This window comes from Marmota flaviventris, chromosome 2 (genome assembly GCF_047511675.1).
Source record: "Marmota flaviventris isolate mMarFla1 chromosome 2, mMarFla1.hap1, whole genome shotgun sequence".
In the NCBI taxonomy this organism is placed as follows: domain Eukaryota; kingdom Metazoa; phylum Chordata; class Mammalia; order Rodentia; family Sciuridae; genus Marmota; species Marmota flaviventris.
The window spans coordinates 90,582,528-90,599,714 of record NC_092499.1 but is presented as its reverse complement, the minus strand read 5'-3'; the positions used below and the strand labels follow the sequence as shown (position 1 = coordinate 90,599,714).

The window sequence follows — 17,187 nt, the reverse complement described above, 5'->3', positions numbered from 1 at the left end:
CATGCCTGTTCCTGGGGATCTCTATGGCACACAGGCCTCTCCTCAGAGGCTTCCCCTGGGACCCACTTCCATCTTGTTCATGCCACCATCCCCAGCCCTGCCTCTCCACGTGCCCATCCCCAGGTCCAGGATGGGCTACGAGCCCTGCAGGAAGAGCGAGACCAGGTGTTTCAGGCCTGGTCACAGAAACAAGAGAGGCTACAGGCTGTGGAGCAGGAAGAGCTCCTCCTCAGACGGTGCCAGCACCTAGAGAAGATCCTCATGGCACAGGAGGCAGGTCCCCTGGGCACGTCCCACCTCACATGGCATTATCTCTCTCTCCACTCCTCCCTTTCCCTTGAATCTTTGGCATTTTCTTTCACATGAACACAGAGGCTGTGTGTGAGCCCTCTCAGGTGGCCAGGGTGGAGCACTGGGCCCCAGGCCAGTTTCAGGCCTTCTCCTCCCCATCTCTGGCCCCAGACTAAGCCCCAAAGGAGATTGGTCATACTCCCCACTTTGTACAGAAGTCAAGGCATTGCTGGCTCCAACCCAGGCTCTCACTCACACTCGTGGCTCCTCTGCCTGTGCCCAGTGTTTACATCAGCCACAGCCACAGCCAGGCCCTTGGTTCGCCCAGGGGCACTGCCTCAGCACAGGGAGGGGCATGCTGGCTGAGAGCCCTCAATGGCTTCTGACTTTTCCATGGCCTGATCCAGATATCCCTGAAAACCGGTGCCCTGGGCAGCTCGGTGGAAGAGGTAGAACAGTTGATCCATAAGCATGTAATCTTCCAGAAGGTGCTGACTGCCCAGGACAAGAAGGTGATGGACCCGGGGAATCCTGGGCACAGTCAGAGTGTTGGGGATGGGGAAAGAGTCCTGTGTGGGGGACATGGCAAGCACCCAGAGGCAGCACTGATATATCTGTGGGGCAGACTAGTATGTGTGGCTTAAGTGAGGGTCAGGAATGAGGTGGGCAATGCTGGAGGGGCCACAGTGGGTGCTTGGTTCTGTTCATGTCACATGGTCACCAGGGAGCAGCGGATTGACCAGCCCTTGGCAATGTTAGGCTGAGGGAAAAACTCCAAGACTCTGGAAGAAAGGACTGTGAGTCCTGGGGCCAGTCCGAGTCTAGTCTCCCAGGGTGAGAAACCAGTAGCCCTGCTTCTGTCCCACAGGAGGCACTTCTGTGTGAGCAGCTGAAGGTGCTCCCAGGCACCAAGAGACAGGACTTGCTTCACAGCATACTGGAGCACCAGGCTCTAGTGAAGGAGCTAGCAGAGAGCCGAGGACATGCCCTGCAGACCTCCCTGCTGATAGCCAGCTTCACCAGGGCTGCTGCCCAGGTAAGAGGGCCACCCACCACCCATTTGGACCACAGCTGGAAGATTAAAATGACCTTCAAGCTGGGCACAGTGGCACACGCCTGGAATCCCAGCTACTAGAGAGGTTGAGGCAAGAGGTCTAGAAGTTTGAGGCTAGCATCTTTGCAAGACCCTGTCTCAAAATGAAAGATAAAAAAGGCTGGCATGTAGCTCAGGGCCCCTGGGTTCAATTCCAGCACCATAGAAGAAAGGAGATGACCTTTATACCATAATCCTGTAATGAGGAAAACTGAGATTTGGAGAGTTAAATTATTTCCCAGGCACCATGCTGGAGGACAGAACATTTGATTCTAAGCAAGTGTGTGGAGACTTATTTCTTGAGTGCTAGCCAGGCCAGAACAAAGGGGCAAGGAAATGAGCGGAACAGTTCAGGGTCCCAGGAGTAGGGGTCATATCTCTGAAGTGAGATCCACCGCAAGCCCCCCCACCTAGCCACTTCCTGTGGCTGGGAGCCAGCTAGGCCTGGGACATCTCATTTACCTTCTAGAACCCATTTAATATACCACACACTGCCGGCCCTGGCCCAGGCCAGTAACCCACCACCTGATCTCAGCTGAGGGGGCAGCCTGGAGGTTGAGGCATCACAGAATTATGTTTCCACTCCCACCAGGCTGAGGACTGGATTCAGGAGCGGGCACAGCAGCTGAGAGAGCTGATCCCTCCTAGGGACCTGAAAGATTATTTGAAGCACCTCCAGATACACAAGGCCTTTGAGTCTGAGGTCCAGGCCCACCAGCAAGTCATGACTTCAGTTGCCAAGGTAACAACAGCCCTAAGTTATAGCCTGCTTTAAAGTGTGGACTCCAGGATGACCCAGGGTAAGGTCTCAGGCAGGAAGAAAGGCACCTGCAAGTTCTCTGTCCCCTCTCTCCCTAGCAGGGGGAAGCTCTCCTGGCACAGAGCCACCTTCGGGCAGGAGAGGTTGCTCAGAGGCTACAGGTGCTGCAGAAGCACTGGGAGAAGTTGAGGCAGGTGGTGGCTCTCCGGGGCCAGGACCTGGAAGACAAGCGGAACTTCCTGGAGTTCCTGCAGAGAGTGGACCTTGCAGAGGCCTGGATCCAGAAAAAGGTGGAAACCCAGCTGAGCAGGGGCTGGCTGGGGGCTGGAGGCTGAGAGTCGGGGCAGGGAGGAGCACAGGCCCATGGTTCTCTGGCTCCCTGACAGGAGATTGTCCTGGAAGGTAGTCCCAAAGCCTCTACCTGCCCCTTCCTACCCCAGTAGTTGGTGCCAGGGGGCTGGGTGCCTGGCTCCTGCAGGGCTGCAAGGGGCACCTTGCAGGTCCATCTCAGCCCGCAGCCTCTGGGCCCAGACCAGCAATTCCTGAAGCAGTGCCTGGAGCTTCTGAGCTCAGCATGCTGTCTTCCCCTCCTTTGGCCTCTGTAGGAGGTGATGGTGAACACGGGTGACCTGGGCCAGGACCTGGAGCACTGCCTGTGGCTCTGCAGAAGGCTCCGTGAGGTCCAAAGCGCCACGGCCAGGGTAAGGTACTCTGCCAGGGAGGGGTTGGCACAGCATCGCCCTTTGGGAAATGCAGCTGGGAGCAGTGAAAGAACATGGGCTACAGAGAAGGGTGTGGCCCAAGTGTCAGTTCTGCATTCACTGCTTGCACACATGCAGTCAGCCTCTTTCTGATCAGGACTTCGTTTCTTCACCTCTGTATTGAGGATCATGCCTGCCTCAGAGGTGGGGGGCAATTACATGAGTCTCTACCTGTGAAAAAACTGCACAGACATATGTTTTTCCTACACACATACACACACACACACACACGCACACACAACAGCAACAACAGATGAGAGCAGAGTCGAGTCTGGTTTGGTTAATAGTATTACACCAATGTGAATTTCCTGGTTTTATTATTGTATCATAGCACATAAGATGTCACCAAGAGAGAAGCTTAGGGAAGGTACATGGAGCCTCTCTGTACTACTTTTACAATTTCCTATGCATCTATAATTACTTCAGAAAAAAATTAAAAGAGATTGCATATGCCTGGGTGTAGTAGGTAGTCAATCCCTCCCTCAGTGTGGCTACTTCAGTATCTTAGCATCCCTTCTTATCCCTTCCCTATGAATTACACCAGAACTGTTTCTCTTATATGGTATAGAAGAAAGCCATTTGGCAATGTATTCACAATCAGCTGTTAGAACTCAAGTGTTCTAATCTCCTCCCCTTGATGTAAAAAAATATGATGGTTTTTATTTTTAAAATATTTTTAGTTGTAGATAGACACAATACCTTTATTTATTTATTTATTTATTTTTATGTGGTGCTGTGGATAAAACCCAGCTTCACACATGCAAGGCAAGCACTCTATCACTGATCTACAACTCTAGCCCTATGTGATGGTTTTTAAAGGCTGCATTGCCTAATCTGAACATGTCCTTTGCTTGTGGTAGAATTGTACCATACAGATGTTGTGCCAGATGGTATAGCAGGGAAAGAGTTGGAAGTGGCCTCAACCCAGGCTAATCCTTGAGGGCAGGACACCCAAACTGTAGAAGATTGGAACACACATGTCCCTCTACTCCTTTTTTTTTTCCTTCTTTTATTCCAACCAGCTGCATTTTAACTTTTTTTATATTTATTTTTTAGTTGTAGGCAGACACAATATCTTTATTTCATTTTTATGTGGTGTTGAGGTTTGAACCCAGTGACTCACGTGTGCTAGGCGAGCACTACCACTCAGCCACAGCCCCAGCCCCTGCATTTTAACTTTAAAAGCTTCTGGTCTTGATCCCTGGGAGAGGATCTCTGGGTCTCAGAGATTCTGGAGCTGCTGACTCTAAGCTGACTCTAAGCAGGGGTGGCCTCTGGCCCTGCCACAGGAAAGAAAGTAACTGCTTCATGTGCCTCAAACACACTGCTCCTAGTTCCTGAGTGCCAACTGAAGTGCCAGGAAGGGGCTCTGAGCAGGTGGTACCAGTGGCCTTACCTGCACCTCCCCCATAGGACACAGTGGGTGACACCTACATCAGGAGCATCAGTGACTTATCACTGCAGCTCAAAAACCAGGACCCTGAGGAGGTCAAGACCATCTGCCAGAGGCGAAGCCAGCTCAACAACAGGCCAGTCCCAGACTGGGCAGGGCAGGGGGGCCAGGAGATGGGCAGACAGCCATCTCAGGCTCCCCTTTTTACTACCACCCCTTGGCCAGGTGGGCGAGTTTCCAAGGCAACCTGCTCCAGTATCAGCAGCAGCTTGAAGGGGCCCTGGAGATACATACATTGTGCAGAGAGCTGGATTACATCACTGAGAGGATTGGGGAGAAGGTAAGCAGTAAAAAGGGGATCCTTGTGCATTGAGTCAGGGAAGTAGACCTAAAGTATCCCGGTGTTCCACTCTTCAGCTCGGCACTTAGAGGTTGGCCCTATCAGAGTTCCACTGGGGGCATCTGATAAGGGATCAACAACAGAGTATAGACCCACTTGCAGGCTCCACAGCCAGCCCACCTGCTCATTTTCTCCCCCAGATGTGCTATAGGACTAGAGGCCAGAACATGCCCTCTGTTTCTTCCAGTCCCTGAGCAAGCCAAAACCTTACAGGAGGCTTGTGCCAGGGTAATTTCAACCACCACACAGATATAGGTGCTAAAAGCTGTTCAGAAGGAAGTAAAGTCACATGCAACCTGGGAAGTCCCACGTGAAACAGAGCCCTGTTCTGGGCCCACCCAGCTTCTTCCTCCTCCAGTTACCCTCACACAGAGAGACCCAGGACTCTGTGCTGCTTGCCCCTTTTCCTCCAAGGTCTCCACCTCCCCAGGGATGGGAATCAAAAGAAACAAAATATTAGAAAGCACCACACATACAAAGATTCTTACCTAAGAGGATTCTTTCCACATTGCCACTGTGGGGCTGCCTAGCCCTCTGCAGAATGAGGAAACTGGCAGAATCTAAGGTCAAACCCATAAAGGCCTCTCTCCCTCACCCCCCAGGGATCCCTGATCCAGACCCTAGAGGGTCAGAAAGATCTGGAGAGCATTCAGGAGCTGATGTGGAAACACAAGGTGCTGGAGCAGGAAATGGGCCTCATCCAGGTTCAGGTGGAGGTATGCAGCTGGGGGTACAAGTTGGTCCAGGCCATGAATGCCTCCTCCTGTGGTCCCTAGCAGCCAGAAGGCAGAAAGGGCTTTAAGATCCTGCAAGCCACATGCCAGGGGCTTTCCACAGCTAGAGCCTCCCCTACCCAGCCTCTGACCCTGACTTCTTCTGCAGTCCCTTGAGCACAAAGTGGGCCACCTCTGCCAGAGAAGACCTGGGGCAGCCCATGGCCTCAGTCACAAGAAGCAAGAGATGATGGGCAGCTGGTGGCAACTCCAGAGCAGAGCCCAGAAGTGGTATGAACCCCCTGGGCCTCACTCCCTCACTGACCCATTCCCTCCAGAATCTCAGTCTCTATACTTCCCCTCAGTCCCTGTTTTCCCCTAAGATTCTGTATTGCCAACTCATTCATTCCCAGCACAGGGCTCTTGTGTGCTGAGGGGATTAAGGGATAGGAGACCACGTGGGTGGGCATGGGGAAAGAGGGGACTGGTGGCCTAGGACTAGCCGATGAGCCCTGTGGGTAGGAAGGAGTTGCTGGATGCCCTTCACGAAGCTCAGAAGCTCCAGGCACTGCTTCAGGAATTGCTGGTCTGGGCCCAGAGGCTGCGGGCTGAGATGGACCTGCAAGGTGCCCCTTGCAGCCCTGCAGGAGCCAGACACATGCTAGATGAGCACCAGGCACGCAAGGTGAGCAGCAGGGTCACTGGGCCTCTCTGGACTTTATCTCCTCCCTGCTGCCCCTTCCCCTAACTCCCATTTGTCCTGCATCCTTTCTCTGTCTCCTGCTTTCCTCTGTCCTCCTCTGTCCCACCCCTCGGCTGTCTTTCTCACCTCTCTCCTTCCCTCTGGGCCTCCTGCAGCCCTCAGCCTGCAGGAGGATCTGAGAGGGCTGCAGGAGGATCTGAGCCCAGTTCCATTCCAGGCTGAGATAGATGCCCGGAGAGACAGCATCAGTCTGGTTCAAAGCACCGGGCAGCACCTACTTGCAACTGGGCACCCATCAGCTCCTGGCATTCGGCAGGCCCTGGCTGCTTTAGAACAGGAGCTGAGTGGCCTGCAAGGAGCCTGGCAGGAGCACCAGCGGCAGCTGCAGCAGGCCCTGGAGCTGCAGGTAGGTACCACCCCAGTGTCCAGCTTTTCCTCACTGTCCGGGTCTGCACTGGTCCCACAGCCCTTTTCGCTTTCCAGAGCCAAAGCCAGAGGGGCTGCTGAGCCATGGCTTTCCCACCCGTCCCTGCTCAATTTATCCACAACAGGTTTGGCTTGGCATGGACTTGATCCCTGGAGCTAGGCCCCTGGTTTCCCCATGTGGTCCCCCAAAGGGTCACCTCCCCTGAAGCAACTAGACACTCTGCTGACTTTCTTTTGCCTTATCTTTTCTCACCAGCTATTTCTGAGCTCTGTGGAGAAGGTGGAATGTTGGCTATACTGCCAGGAAGTTTCCCCAATCAGTGAGGGTGTTGGGGTAGGTGCCCAGCAGGAGTTGGAGAGGAGGTACATGAGCAGGATGGAGTTGAGCCAGTAGGGCTCCCCAGGCCAAGGGTCCCCTCCTCCTCCTCCAGCACATCAGACATTGAGCAGTTACTCACCCATCAGTGCTTCTCGTGCACCCAGGGTCAGCCCCACGGGGAATACCCTGGGAGCTAGAAAGTGAGCCTGTGGCCCTGTCCCCTCCTCACCTCCCTCCCACCCACCTCATCACTGCCCTCCTCTCTTCCCACACACCCAGACGTTCACTTTTTCCACTGCCTCCCAAACCCTGTGACAGACAAGTGGAACTTATAGAGACCTCAGAAAATAATTCCAGGCTGACAGAGTCTCATTGGGAGCGCAGAAGAGAGGGGAAAATCTCTGCCTACCTGGAAATTGACTCTAGACCCAATGCCCCTGGCTGAGAAAGCTGGAAGCGCCTTGACAGGTTCAAGAGATGGGTTTGGACAGAGCAATTCTTTGGTGGAAGAGGATTTAGCAGGAAGGCTCTGGAATGCAGGGAGCAGATAGCTTAGGACAGGGAGGGGACAGCCCTGTGAACACCATCTGGTTATGCTCCCCCTAGGACTCTTTGGCCAATGTGGAGACCCTCCTATGGAAGCACAAGAGGCTTGAGCAGGGCCTGAAGGCACAGATGGAAAAGATCAGCACACTGGAGCCCACAGCCCACAGCCTACAGCAGGGTGGACAGCCAGAGGCCCAGAGTGCCCTGACCAAGTGGCAGGCCATGCTCCTGAGGTGCCTGTAGCTCTGGGGTGATGGGAATTGTGGGTGGGATGGCATGGGTACCTGGCATCCCAGCTCTTCCCTTTCTACCCTTCTACCCTTAGCCCACGCTCACCAGCCTTTTCCAAGGGCTGAGCTCAGATGCCACGGTCCCCACCCTTCCTGCCCTGCAATGTATTGGCCTGTTATGGACATCCAGCGACACATGGAAAATCCCACTTCCTTCTTCGTTCAGCTGAAATAAAAGGGAGCTTTTTAAATATTTTTTAAGTTGTAAATGGACACAATCCCTTTATTTATTTATTTGTTTGTTTATTTATTTTTATATGATCCTGAGGATCGAACCCAGTGCCTCACACGTGCTAGGCAAGCGCTCTTCCACTGAGCCACAGCCACAGCCCTAAAAGGGAGTTTTACTAAAAAGAACACACTCAGAAACTTAGAGGGCAAACAATCTAATGAAAAGGAAGGCACCAGAGCACAGTGCTTGAGCATTAGCCCTCTAGTGCCAGACAGCCCTGGATTCCTCTGCCACCCACTACAGGTGGAACTTGAGGCAAGTTCCTCTCTGTCATAGAGGAGTCTTGAATCTACAAGGGGCTAAAATACTGTCTCCGGGGGTCTGTGCCATCTCAGTCACAGGCAGGCAGCAGATCTCTTACACTTAGGTAAGTTCAGTCACAGATACACATGAGCTGCACACTTATGAGACACCAGACTCATAAGTCTTTCTCATGAAAGCTCATCCAGTTCCGCTGCATCGTCCAGCTCTTGAACTTTAAGACTGAGGCAGATATGGCCAAAAGCTGGACCCCACATCAGCAAGGACCATCCTTCCCAGGGAGCCCACCAGGGCCTATTAATTTTGTGATTCCAGGCCATCTCCTTTCCATTCTTTTTTTTAAAATTTATTTTTTATTAGTTCTAATCAGTTACACATGACAGCAGACAGCTTTTCGATTCATTGTACACAAATGGAGCACAACTTCTCATTTCTCTGGTTGTGCACAATGTGGAGTCGCTCCACATGTGCAGTCATACATGTACCCTCTCCATTCTTGCAGGTGGACCTCACCTGTGTGAGGAAGTATTTGAAATGACAAATGGAAAATGTTGGTTTGCTGGTCTCTGTCACCTTGGGTGGCTCCTGGCAGGCCTGGCTGATTCTGGCACAGTGCCACCCTGTCCCCTCCCGGGTTTCTGCCATCCTCAGGAGGAGGTTTCCCTTCAGTTAGGCCCATCTATGCCTCCACCACCCACCATATCCTCTGGCAGAGGGGTTCACACTCTCACTAGTGTGGGGAACTCAGGTGGGGAAGTGTACAGAGTCTACAGGGGTGAAGGGATGTGAGGACCTCTTTTCCTATATCTCTTGTAGGTCTCATTTACAAGCTTTATTTTCATGTATGTGGCAATGTACTTAATACATTGGTACAGAAGCACATATATAAAATGCATAAATTGGTGTATAACATTTATACCTATATTACATTTCAAGTGTTAAATTGTCATAATCATAAATTATGTTAAATATTATCTATCTTTATCTATCTACATTTGGAGTGCCTGCTTAAAATATTCTTACTACTAATAATGCATAATTTAAAAGTGGCTTAGATACTGTATAAGTCTGTTTGGACTGCTATAACAAAATGCCACAGGCTGGGTAGTATAAACAATAGAAACTTGTTTATTCATAATTCTAGAAGCTAGAGGTCCAAGATCAAGTTGTCAGTAGGGTCGGTTTCTTGGCCTCTCTCCTTGGCTTATAGGTGGCCATCTTCCCTCTGGACTCACATGGTCTCCTTCCTCTCTGGGTGTTTCTGTGACCTCATTCAGAATACTTATCGTATTAGATTAGGTCCACCCCTATGACTTCATTTGAACTTGGTTATCTCTTCAAAGACCTTATCTCCAAATACAGTCCCATTCTGAATTTCCAGGAGCTAGAATTTCAACATAGGGGATACAGCTCAGCCCACAAAAAACACTAATATAGAGGGAATGTTTCATGATTTCAAAGGAAACCTGATTCAGGATTGTGATGCCAAGAAAAGATGTTCTAGGCTATGTGCACATGTTACACACGCATATACACACCTGTAGCAGCTCCAAGTCCTGATGGGTGAGACTGGGGGCATATGAGACCCTCCTTCTGCAGGAAAGAAGCACTGGTGGAGCGAGTAAGGACCCGGGGTCGTCAGCTGGAGGAGTTGCAGCAGCTGCAAACCTTTCTGCAGGATTCACTCGAGGTTCTCCTTTCTTGGAGCAGGAATGGTTGTGGGTGGGGGAAGGAGATGCCCCAGGGAAAGGTCACCCTTCTTCCAGGGCACCCCAGAAGTTAGGGAGAGAGGAGAGTCCAAGGCTGCAGAACCTGGTCCTCCCCATTCTCCTAGCTGGCCACGTGGCTGAGGGAGAAGAACCTGGTGGCTTTGGAAGAAGGTTGGCAGGACCCAGCCAAGCTGCAAGCACAGTTACGGAAGCAGCAGAATTTCCAGGCTGAGCTGGATGCGAGTGTTCCCCAGCAACAGGAGCTGCAGAAGGTGAGACACCATGGGGCTGAGGGGGCCACAGACTGCCCCTCAGAGCCTGGAAGCTGGTCTGGAACCATGGTTGTGACAGCTGACGTTCATCAAGCGCTTTCCTTGTGCTAGTGCCTTGCACTGACATGTAGTGGCATGCACCGGCATGCAGCAGGTTCTTCCTCGGGGTTCCCTCTCCAAAAGTAGTGACTTTTCAATAATCTTAAAGGTAACGTTTTGACATGATAAGTGCAGTTAAGTGCAGATAAGCAGTTATGTAGGTAGAGGCAGCAAAACATAACACCTTTAAAAACATTTCCTTTTCTTACCTACAAAGGCAGGTCTTGACTCCAGGCTGACATAAAGTGACCTACTAGGTATTTCATACACTCTATCTCACTTAAACAAATTACTATTATTATCTTCACTATATGGATGAGGAACATATGGCTCAGAGAGGCTGAGAAACTTGCCCAAGATCACATAGCTGTGGGGCTGGTCATTGAAGCCAATACAAGGGCCGTGGTACCAGCAGTCCTGAGTCTGTGAGGTATATGTCATGTTGTGAATGCAGGAGGGGCAGAGACTGCTTCATGGGGGCCACCCAGCCTCAGAGACCATTCAAGAGCGGCTGCAGGAACTGGAAGAGCTCTGGGCTGAGCTGCAGGCCAACTGCCAGAGGAAAGTCACCAAGCTGCAGAAGGCCTGTGAGGTGAGGCTGTGACATGCTATGGAGCAGTTGGGTGGGCTCTGGCCTCCCCCTTATACCTTATCATTTCTGTCCCAGGTCCTATATCTACAGCAGAGTGTAGAGGAGCTGGAGAGCGGGCTGGAGCCCATTGAGGGCCAGCTGAAAGCCCCTTTCACAGGCCAGAACCTACCTGGGGTAGGCAAGCTCCTGGGGGCACAGGGGGAACTGGAAGTAGCCCTGGACATGCAGACCAGGCAGGCTGAGGCCCTTCTGGGTCAGGCCCAGACCTTCAAGTGGGATGGCTACTGCCTCGCCAAAGATGTGGAAGAGCAGGCCCAACAGCTGCTTCAGAGGTAGATCAGCATGTTTCTTCCTCTTCCTCTGTTCCCTAGAGGGACACCCGCCCCCTCTTCCCAGCTCATGTCTTCTCATTTTTTCCCCCAGTCCATGATGAGGGTCACAGAAGGGGGTGAACTCTATGTCACAGTCTAGGCCCAGTTCTGAATACCATGTTCCCCTCCTGTTTCTGCCCTCCCCTGCTGCAGGTTGCAGAGTCTTCGAGAGCCCCTGCAGGAGCGCAGGGCAGCCCTGGAGGCCCAGAGCCTCCTCTTGAAGTTCTTCAGGGATGTTGATGAGGAGATGACCTGGGTGCAGGAGAAGCTGCCCTTGGCCACTGCCCAGGATTATGGCCAGAGCCTGAGCGCTGTGCGGCACCTTCAGGAGAAGCACCAGGTGCTGGCTCATGCTGGGAGGCGCTGCCTTCAAAAGTGGGAAGAATTCACAGATAAGGAATATGCATTATGGCCCAACTAGGCTCTCCCTGCTTTGGAGGGCACCATGGATTCTTTGTGAACTTGGGACAGGGGAACAAGTCTGTGGGGTGCCATGAGGCTTCAGGCACAACCCTTGAGGCACCCCAAGTGTCAGAGCATCCCTGTTTTTATTTTATTTTTCCTCCTCCACAGAACTTGGAGAGTGAAATGAGCAGCCACAAGGCTCTGACCCAGGTGGTGGTAGGCACAGGGCGTAAGCTGGTGCAGGCTGGGCACTTTGCTGCCCATGAGGTGGCCGCCCGGGTGCAGCAGCTGGAGGCAGCCTTGGACCAACTGCAAGCAGAGATGGCACGGAGGAGGCTGCTGTTGCAGCAGGCCCAGGAGGCCCAAGAGCTTCTGATGGAGGTGAGAAGGTGGAGCGCAGCGGGGGAGGGCTGGACCTGAGAATCACCTGCAAGGGCCAAGTGCTGTGCATCTTCTCTCTCCCCCACTAAGGGGTTTCACATCCCAAGTTCTTTCATCTGCCTGTTCCCCAGAAAACAGGCCACTGGGTTGTTTGCTTTGTTTCACTGTTTCTTCTAAACCAGTGGTTCTCAGCCAGGGCTTTGCATCAGAATCACCTGGAGACTTCATCTTGTGATTCTCCCTAAACTACCTCACAATGGTGAATACATTTGTATAAGAAGAGAAATTAGATGAAGTAATAAGAAATAAAAAGGAAAAACATGGAAAGGAAATTGACTAAAATCTTGTTCTAATATCATGTGACAAAAACAAAATCTATGCCTGGGAATCTAGAATAAAGTGTCTTTACTTTGTGTGGAAAAAAGAATCACCTGGAACCTTCAGGAAACATTGATCTCTAGGCGTGGCAGTGTTCCCTATAGTCCCAGCTACTCAGGAGGCCAAGATGGAGGGGAGGGTCAATCACTTGAGCCCAGGAGTTCAAGACCAGCCTGGACAACATAGTGAAATCCAGTCTCAAAAGAAAACAAAAGAAAAAGACACACTGATGCTCAGACTTCATCCATACCTGTTGAGAATCTGCCAGGGTGGGGCGCAGGCTTAGGGAGTTGGTGAGGACCTCCACCAGGGGATTCCAGCTGACAACTATGGCTCTAAATCTCAAGGCCACAAATCACAGGCTAGAGTCCCAGAGTCTTCATCCAGGGAAAAAATGATCTGTTGTCACCCCAGCTCCTGGAAGCAGGATCCTGGCTGGCTGAACGGGGCCATGTCCTTGACAGTGAGGACATGGGCCAGAGTGCTGAGGCCACACAGGCCCTTCTGTGTCAGCTGGAGGCCACCAAGAGAGACCTGGAGGGATTCAGTCAGCGCATGAAGCAGCTGCAGCGGTCAGCAGCCCTTCTGGACAGCAGGCAGAACCCAGACAGGTGGGCCACAGCCAACCCTCCTGGAAGGAGAAGAGTGCCCCCCACAGAGGTGCCTGAGGCTAGCTAGTCCAGCCTGCAGAAGGGTGCCAGTCCTAACTATCCTTCCTGCTGCAGCCCCAAGGTGCTGGCTCAGCTGCAAGCTGTGAGCAAGGCCCACGTGCAGCTGCTCCGGAGGTTGGAGGGCAGGGGGCAGGGCCTGCAGGAGCAGCTACAGCTCCACCAACTGGAGCAAGAGACCCTGCTCCTCGATGCCTGGCTGACCACCAGGGTGGCCATCGCTGAGTCCCAGGACTATGGGCAGGACCTGGAGAGTGTCAAGGTGGGTCAGTCCTGGGCAAACCTGGGGGACAGTGAATTCAGGCTGAGCAAGAGTGAGGAAGGCCTGTGTTTGAGGATGAGAGGGATGCCGTGGGGGTGCAGCAAGGAAATGGGAAGGGGCATCTTTAGGAGGATCCCTGTGGTTCTAGAACCAGGGCCGACAGATTATGTAGCCATTGGATCCTGCCAAGCTCTTCATGAGCTCCACAGGCTTCTAGACACTACCTTCAGAGTGACACTACCTGGTTCCACAACCTTGCAGGTGCTGGAAGAGAAGTTTGATGCTTTCAGGAGGGAAATCCAGAGCCTGGGGCAGGTCAAGGTGCAGGCCCTGAGGGATCTGGCAAGGCCCCTGGAGAAAGGAGCACCCAGGTACTATCTCCAGATTCAAGCCCAGAAGAGCCGCATTGAGGCCACTTGGGAGAGGCTGGACAGGACAATCAAAGTGCGTACAGAGGTAGGCACCCACAGACCAGGGTGGACAGGGTAGCCAAGGGGCTGGCCCATCCTGTTCATTGCCAGGACCAGAAACAAGCAGCCCTATCAGCTGTGGAGTGTGTGCATGCGTGCACTGGTCTAATTCCCAAAGACAAGCAGGTGGGGGCCTCAGTCCCCTCCATCTAGCTCTCTCAACTGATCTGGCTTCCTCCTAGTACCATCGACAGCTTCAAGAAGCAGCAGGTAGTGTGTCTGGCCAGCTTCTAAATCCATTGAAGCCTTTCCCTTTCCCAAACATGGGCTCCAGTTCTAATAAGACAAACCTTGTCCCTTCTCTTCTTCAACAGTCTCACACTTAACTCCATGTGCTCTCTCCTCTTGCAGTGCCAAGTTCTCCCCCTTCTCCCTCACCCACTCCCCAAATCTAAATGCTCTGAGTGGGTTTGTTCACTAAGGAAATCCGTTTTCTTCCAGAACCTTAGCTCTTGACCACAGCTGCTGGTTTCTGAGAGCAGTCCAGCTCATTGAGTCCTTGGCTGACCCCACAGCCCAAGGATCCTGGCCTGGGGCAGTCAGCTCCAGAGCTAACCCACTCCTCCTGTCCTGGCCCCAGCAGAAATGCTACAGCTGTGGCCTGCCCAGACCCTCCCACAGACCAGCCTGCTCTTTACATGAATGGATGTGTCCTCAAGCACTCCAGGGCCATGCTTGTCTTTCCCATGAGATGAGTACTGAAAGCTCCTTCTCAACCCCAGTAACATCACATTCATTGTATAGCTGCCACGTCTAGGACATTTCCTGGGGGTCATGGATGAGTCACTACATCCTCATTCAAAAGGAGATAACTGAAGAGGCCATGTCTCAGGGAGAAGGGACCCTGGGAACAGAATGCAGCCCCAGCAGGGCCTCCTTTCTCTCCCAGAACTTGGTTGCAGCCCGAGAGGTCCGTGGCTTAGAAAAGGCAGTGACAGAGCTTCAGGGCTGGATGCAGGAGAAAACTGCCCTGATTGAGGGAAAGATCCATAGCCACTGCGTGTCATCTGTGCAGTCCTTGCAGCCCCAGCACAGTCGCCTGCAGGTGAGGACCTTGCCCAAGGCCTGCCCATCTGAGCACCTCCCAGAAGCCAGAAGTGTATCTGTTCATCTCAGCCCCTTCCCAGAGGTCCACAGGAGTCCCCTGCACCCAGGGATTCTATTTGGGCCTTCCCCCTCAGGGCCCTGGAACTTGGCCCAGATTATAGAGCAGAATGTAGGGTGCTCCTTAGAGAGACCTGGGCTTCTGAAATGGGGAACATGCATGAATGGGGGTTCAAAGGGGAGACTGTGGGCTGATCTTGTGTTCTGGTTGCAGAGAGAACTGGAAGCTATCAAAAAGGAGTTGGCACGGGTACAGATGGAAACCTGCAGACTGGGCCAGTGGCACCCTGAGGCTCAAGAGGGCCTGGCCAAGCATCTGGCCAAGGTGCAGAAGGCCTGGGCCACCCTGGAGGCGAAGGCGCAGGAGTGGGACCAGCAGTTGGCACAGGCTGCCCAAGGCCATGCCTTCCTTGGGCACTGCCGGGAATTATTGTAGGTGGTCTTCTGCCTTGGCAGTTGGTTCAGCTCTGCCTTGAGAGATGGCGGTCATCCTGGATTTGGGGGAGCAGAACTGTCTCTGCCCTTGTCCCCCAGGCTGTCCTGCCAGCTCTGGTAGCAGCTTTCTTTCCCTGCAGAGCATGGGCTCAGGAGAGGAAGGTGCTGGTGTCTTCCCAGGAGCTGGCTGGGGACATGGTGGGGACTGAGCAGCTTCTTGGGCAGCATGAGGAGCTGCAGCAAGAAATCCAGGAACATTGCCTTCAAGCCCAGGACATACAAAAGGAAGGGCAGAAAATGGTGGAAAATGGCCACTTTATGTCCCTGGAGGTGTGAGCATAGAGGGTGGGATGAGCCCAACTTCCCAATGCCTTGGAACCTGAGCAGGTGTGAAAACCAGCAGTACAGGAAGGCCAGGGAGGGAAAGAGCGGCCACAATGGGGAAGGTCCCTCTGCTTTCAATTTGGTTCTCCTGCCCTTCCTGGAGTGGGAGTGCCATGAGTGCCCAGCTCTCATTGCAGCTGTCCTTCCCTTTCAGGTGGCAGAGTATCTGCAGGACCTGCATTGGCAGCTGCAGGAGCTCCAGGCAGAGTGGACCCTGTGCCAGCAACGCCTCAAACAGACCTGGGATCTGCAGAAGCTGAGGCAGGGTGTGGAGCAGGCAGATGCCTGGCTGGCTTCCAGGGAGGGCCTCTTGCTGGAGCCCAGTTTTGGGGTGAGTGGAGACTGCCCAGAGCCAAATGTCCTCTGGCAGCCATGGCCCAGAACAGACCCTACTGCTGTTCCACTCATTGGTCACCCAGGCTGGGTTGCGGAGGGTGAGGGAAGGCTCTCAGCACCCAATAAATTGGACCTTACCCTGACTCACTTCTCTCTAGCGCTCAGTGTCAGATGTAGAGCTGCTGCTCCACAGACACAAGGATTTAGAAAAGCTGCTGGCAGTTCAGAAGGAGAAGTTTGCCCAGCTGCAGAAGATGACAGAGGTGTGGAGACGCTGGGGCAAGGGGCAAGCAAAGGCTTGGTACACCTGGAGAACAGAGCCTGAGGGTAGTGCATGGGGAGAGTCTCTAAGCCTGAAAGTCAGGGCTCCCCTCACCACCAGCATCTCCCTGGAGCATATGGCCAGAGAGCAGGAGCCCAGGAACCCAAGGTGGTAAGGACCCATCCCCTGGAACAATCAGCAGGAGCTGGGCACACTGTCCATAGAGTTGAGGGACATTAGAAATAAAAAAGTAGAGTAGGAGCAGATTAGGAGGACCTTCCAGAAAAGGATCATTGTGCTGATCCCATCTTTTCAGGAGACAAAGAGTACCCCTGCCATGAAGGGGTCTCTCGAGCTTAAGCAGCAGCTCCTGCCTGGGGGGAAGGTGGTAAGTGCCAGAAAATTCCCCATGCAGTCCCCCTTTGCAAAACCACTCTGGCTCAGAAGTGCCACCTGGGGCTTGTCTTTTGAATTTGGATAGAGCAACTGAGTCCCTGCTCCCAGGTACTTCACAACCTCTGTCCCACCCAGAAGGGGTAGGGCTGCTCCTCTCTTCCTACTTTTCTTGGTTTCCTTGTTAGAGTCCCTCCTGGTTCTAATGACCTTGGTGCAGCCCAGGACTTCCCCTGGGGGGCTCTGGACAAATGATGGGACCAGACCTGGCTGTCGCCTCCCCTTTGTGTACTACCTCACCACCTCTCTCCACAGCATGATGCCAGCTCCTGGGACAGTTGCTATGGGGCCTTGGAAGGCAGCTCTCTGAGGTTGTTCTTGGATGAGAGGATGGCAGTGGAGGTACCAGATAGCAAAGGGAGCAAGAAATGGACTTTTGAGGGCTGGAGACAAGGCTAAGGGGTCAGAGGACAGAAAG

General features: G+C 53.0%; 1 protein-coding gene across 1 annotated transcript in view; it reads left to right on the top strand.

Annotated features, from left to right (window-relative positions):
- Sptbn5 (spectrin beta, non-erythrocytic 5) overlaps positions 1 to 17,187 on the top strand; it is a 46,161-nt gene that overhangs the window by 27,709 nt on the left and 1,265 nt on the right. The window contains 30 exon segments of the mRNA XM_071607413.1: positions 124 to 273; positions 699 to 803; positions 1,160 to 1,327; positions 1,977 to 2,126; positions 2,243 to 2,434; positions 2,750 to 2,845; positions 4,319 to 4,434; positions 4,524 to 4,638; positions 5,301 to 5,414; positions 5,581 to 5,702; positions 5,934 to 6,096; positions 6,332 to 6,520; positions 6,797 to 6,874; positions 7,466 to 7,638; positions 9,788 to 9,878; positions 10,023 to 10,169; positions 10,723 to 10,860; positions 10,936 to 11,192; positions 11,385 to 11,571; positions 11,805 to 12,017; positions 12,810 to 13,006; positions 13,121 to 13,325; positions 13,587 to 13,781; positions 14,685 to 14,840; positions 15,114 to 15,331; positions 15,475 to 15,664; positions 15,873 to 16,049; positions 16,213 to 16,317; positions 16,633 to 16,704; positions 17,025 to 17,111. Of these exon segments, the coding sequence (XP_071463514.1) occupies positions 124 to 273; positions 699 to 803; positions 1,160 to 1,327; positions 1,977 to 2,126; positions 2,243 to 2,434; positions 2,750 to 2,845; positions 4,319 to 4,434; positions 4,524 to 4,638; positions 5,301 to 5,414; positions 5,581 to 5,702; positions 5,934 to 6,096; positions 6,332 to 6,520; positions 6,797 to 6,874; positions 7,466 to 7,638; positions 9,788 to 9,878; positions 10,023 to 10,169; positions 10,723 to 10,860; positions 10,936 to 11,192; positions 11,385 to 11,571; positions 11,805 to 12,017; positions 12,810 to 13,006; positions 13,121 to 13,325; positions 13,587 to 13,781; positions 14,685 to 14,840; positions 15,114 to 15,331; positions 15,475 to 15,664; positions 15,873 to 16,049; positions 16,213 to 16,317; positions 16,633 to 16,704; positions 17,025 to 17,111 (4,566 nt within the window).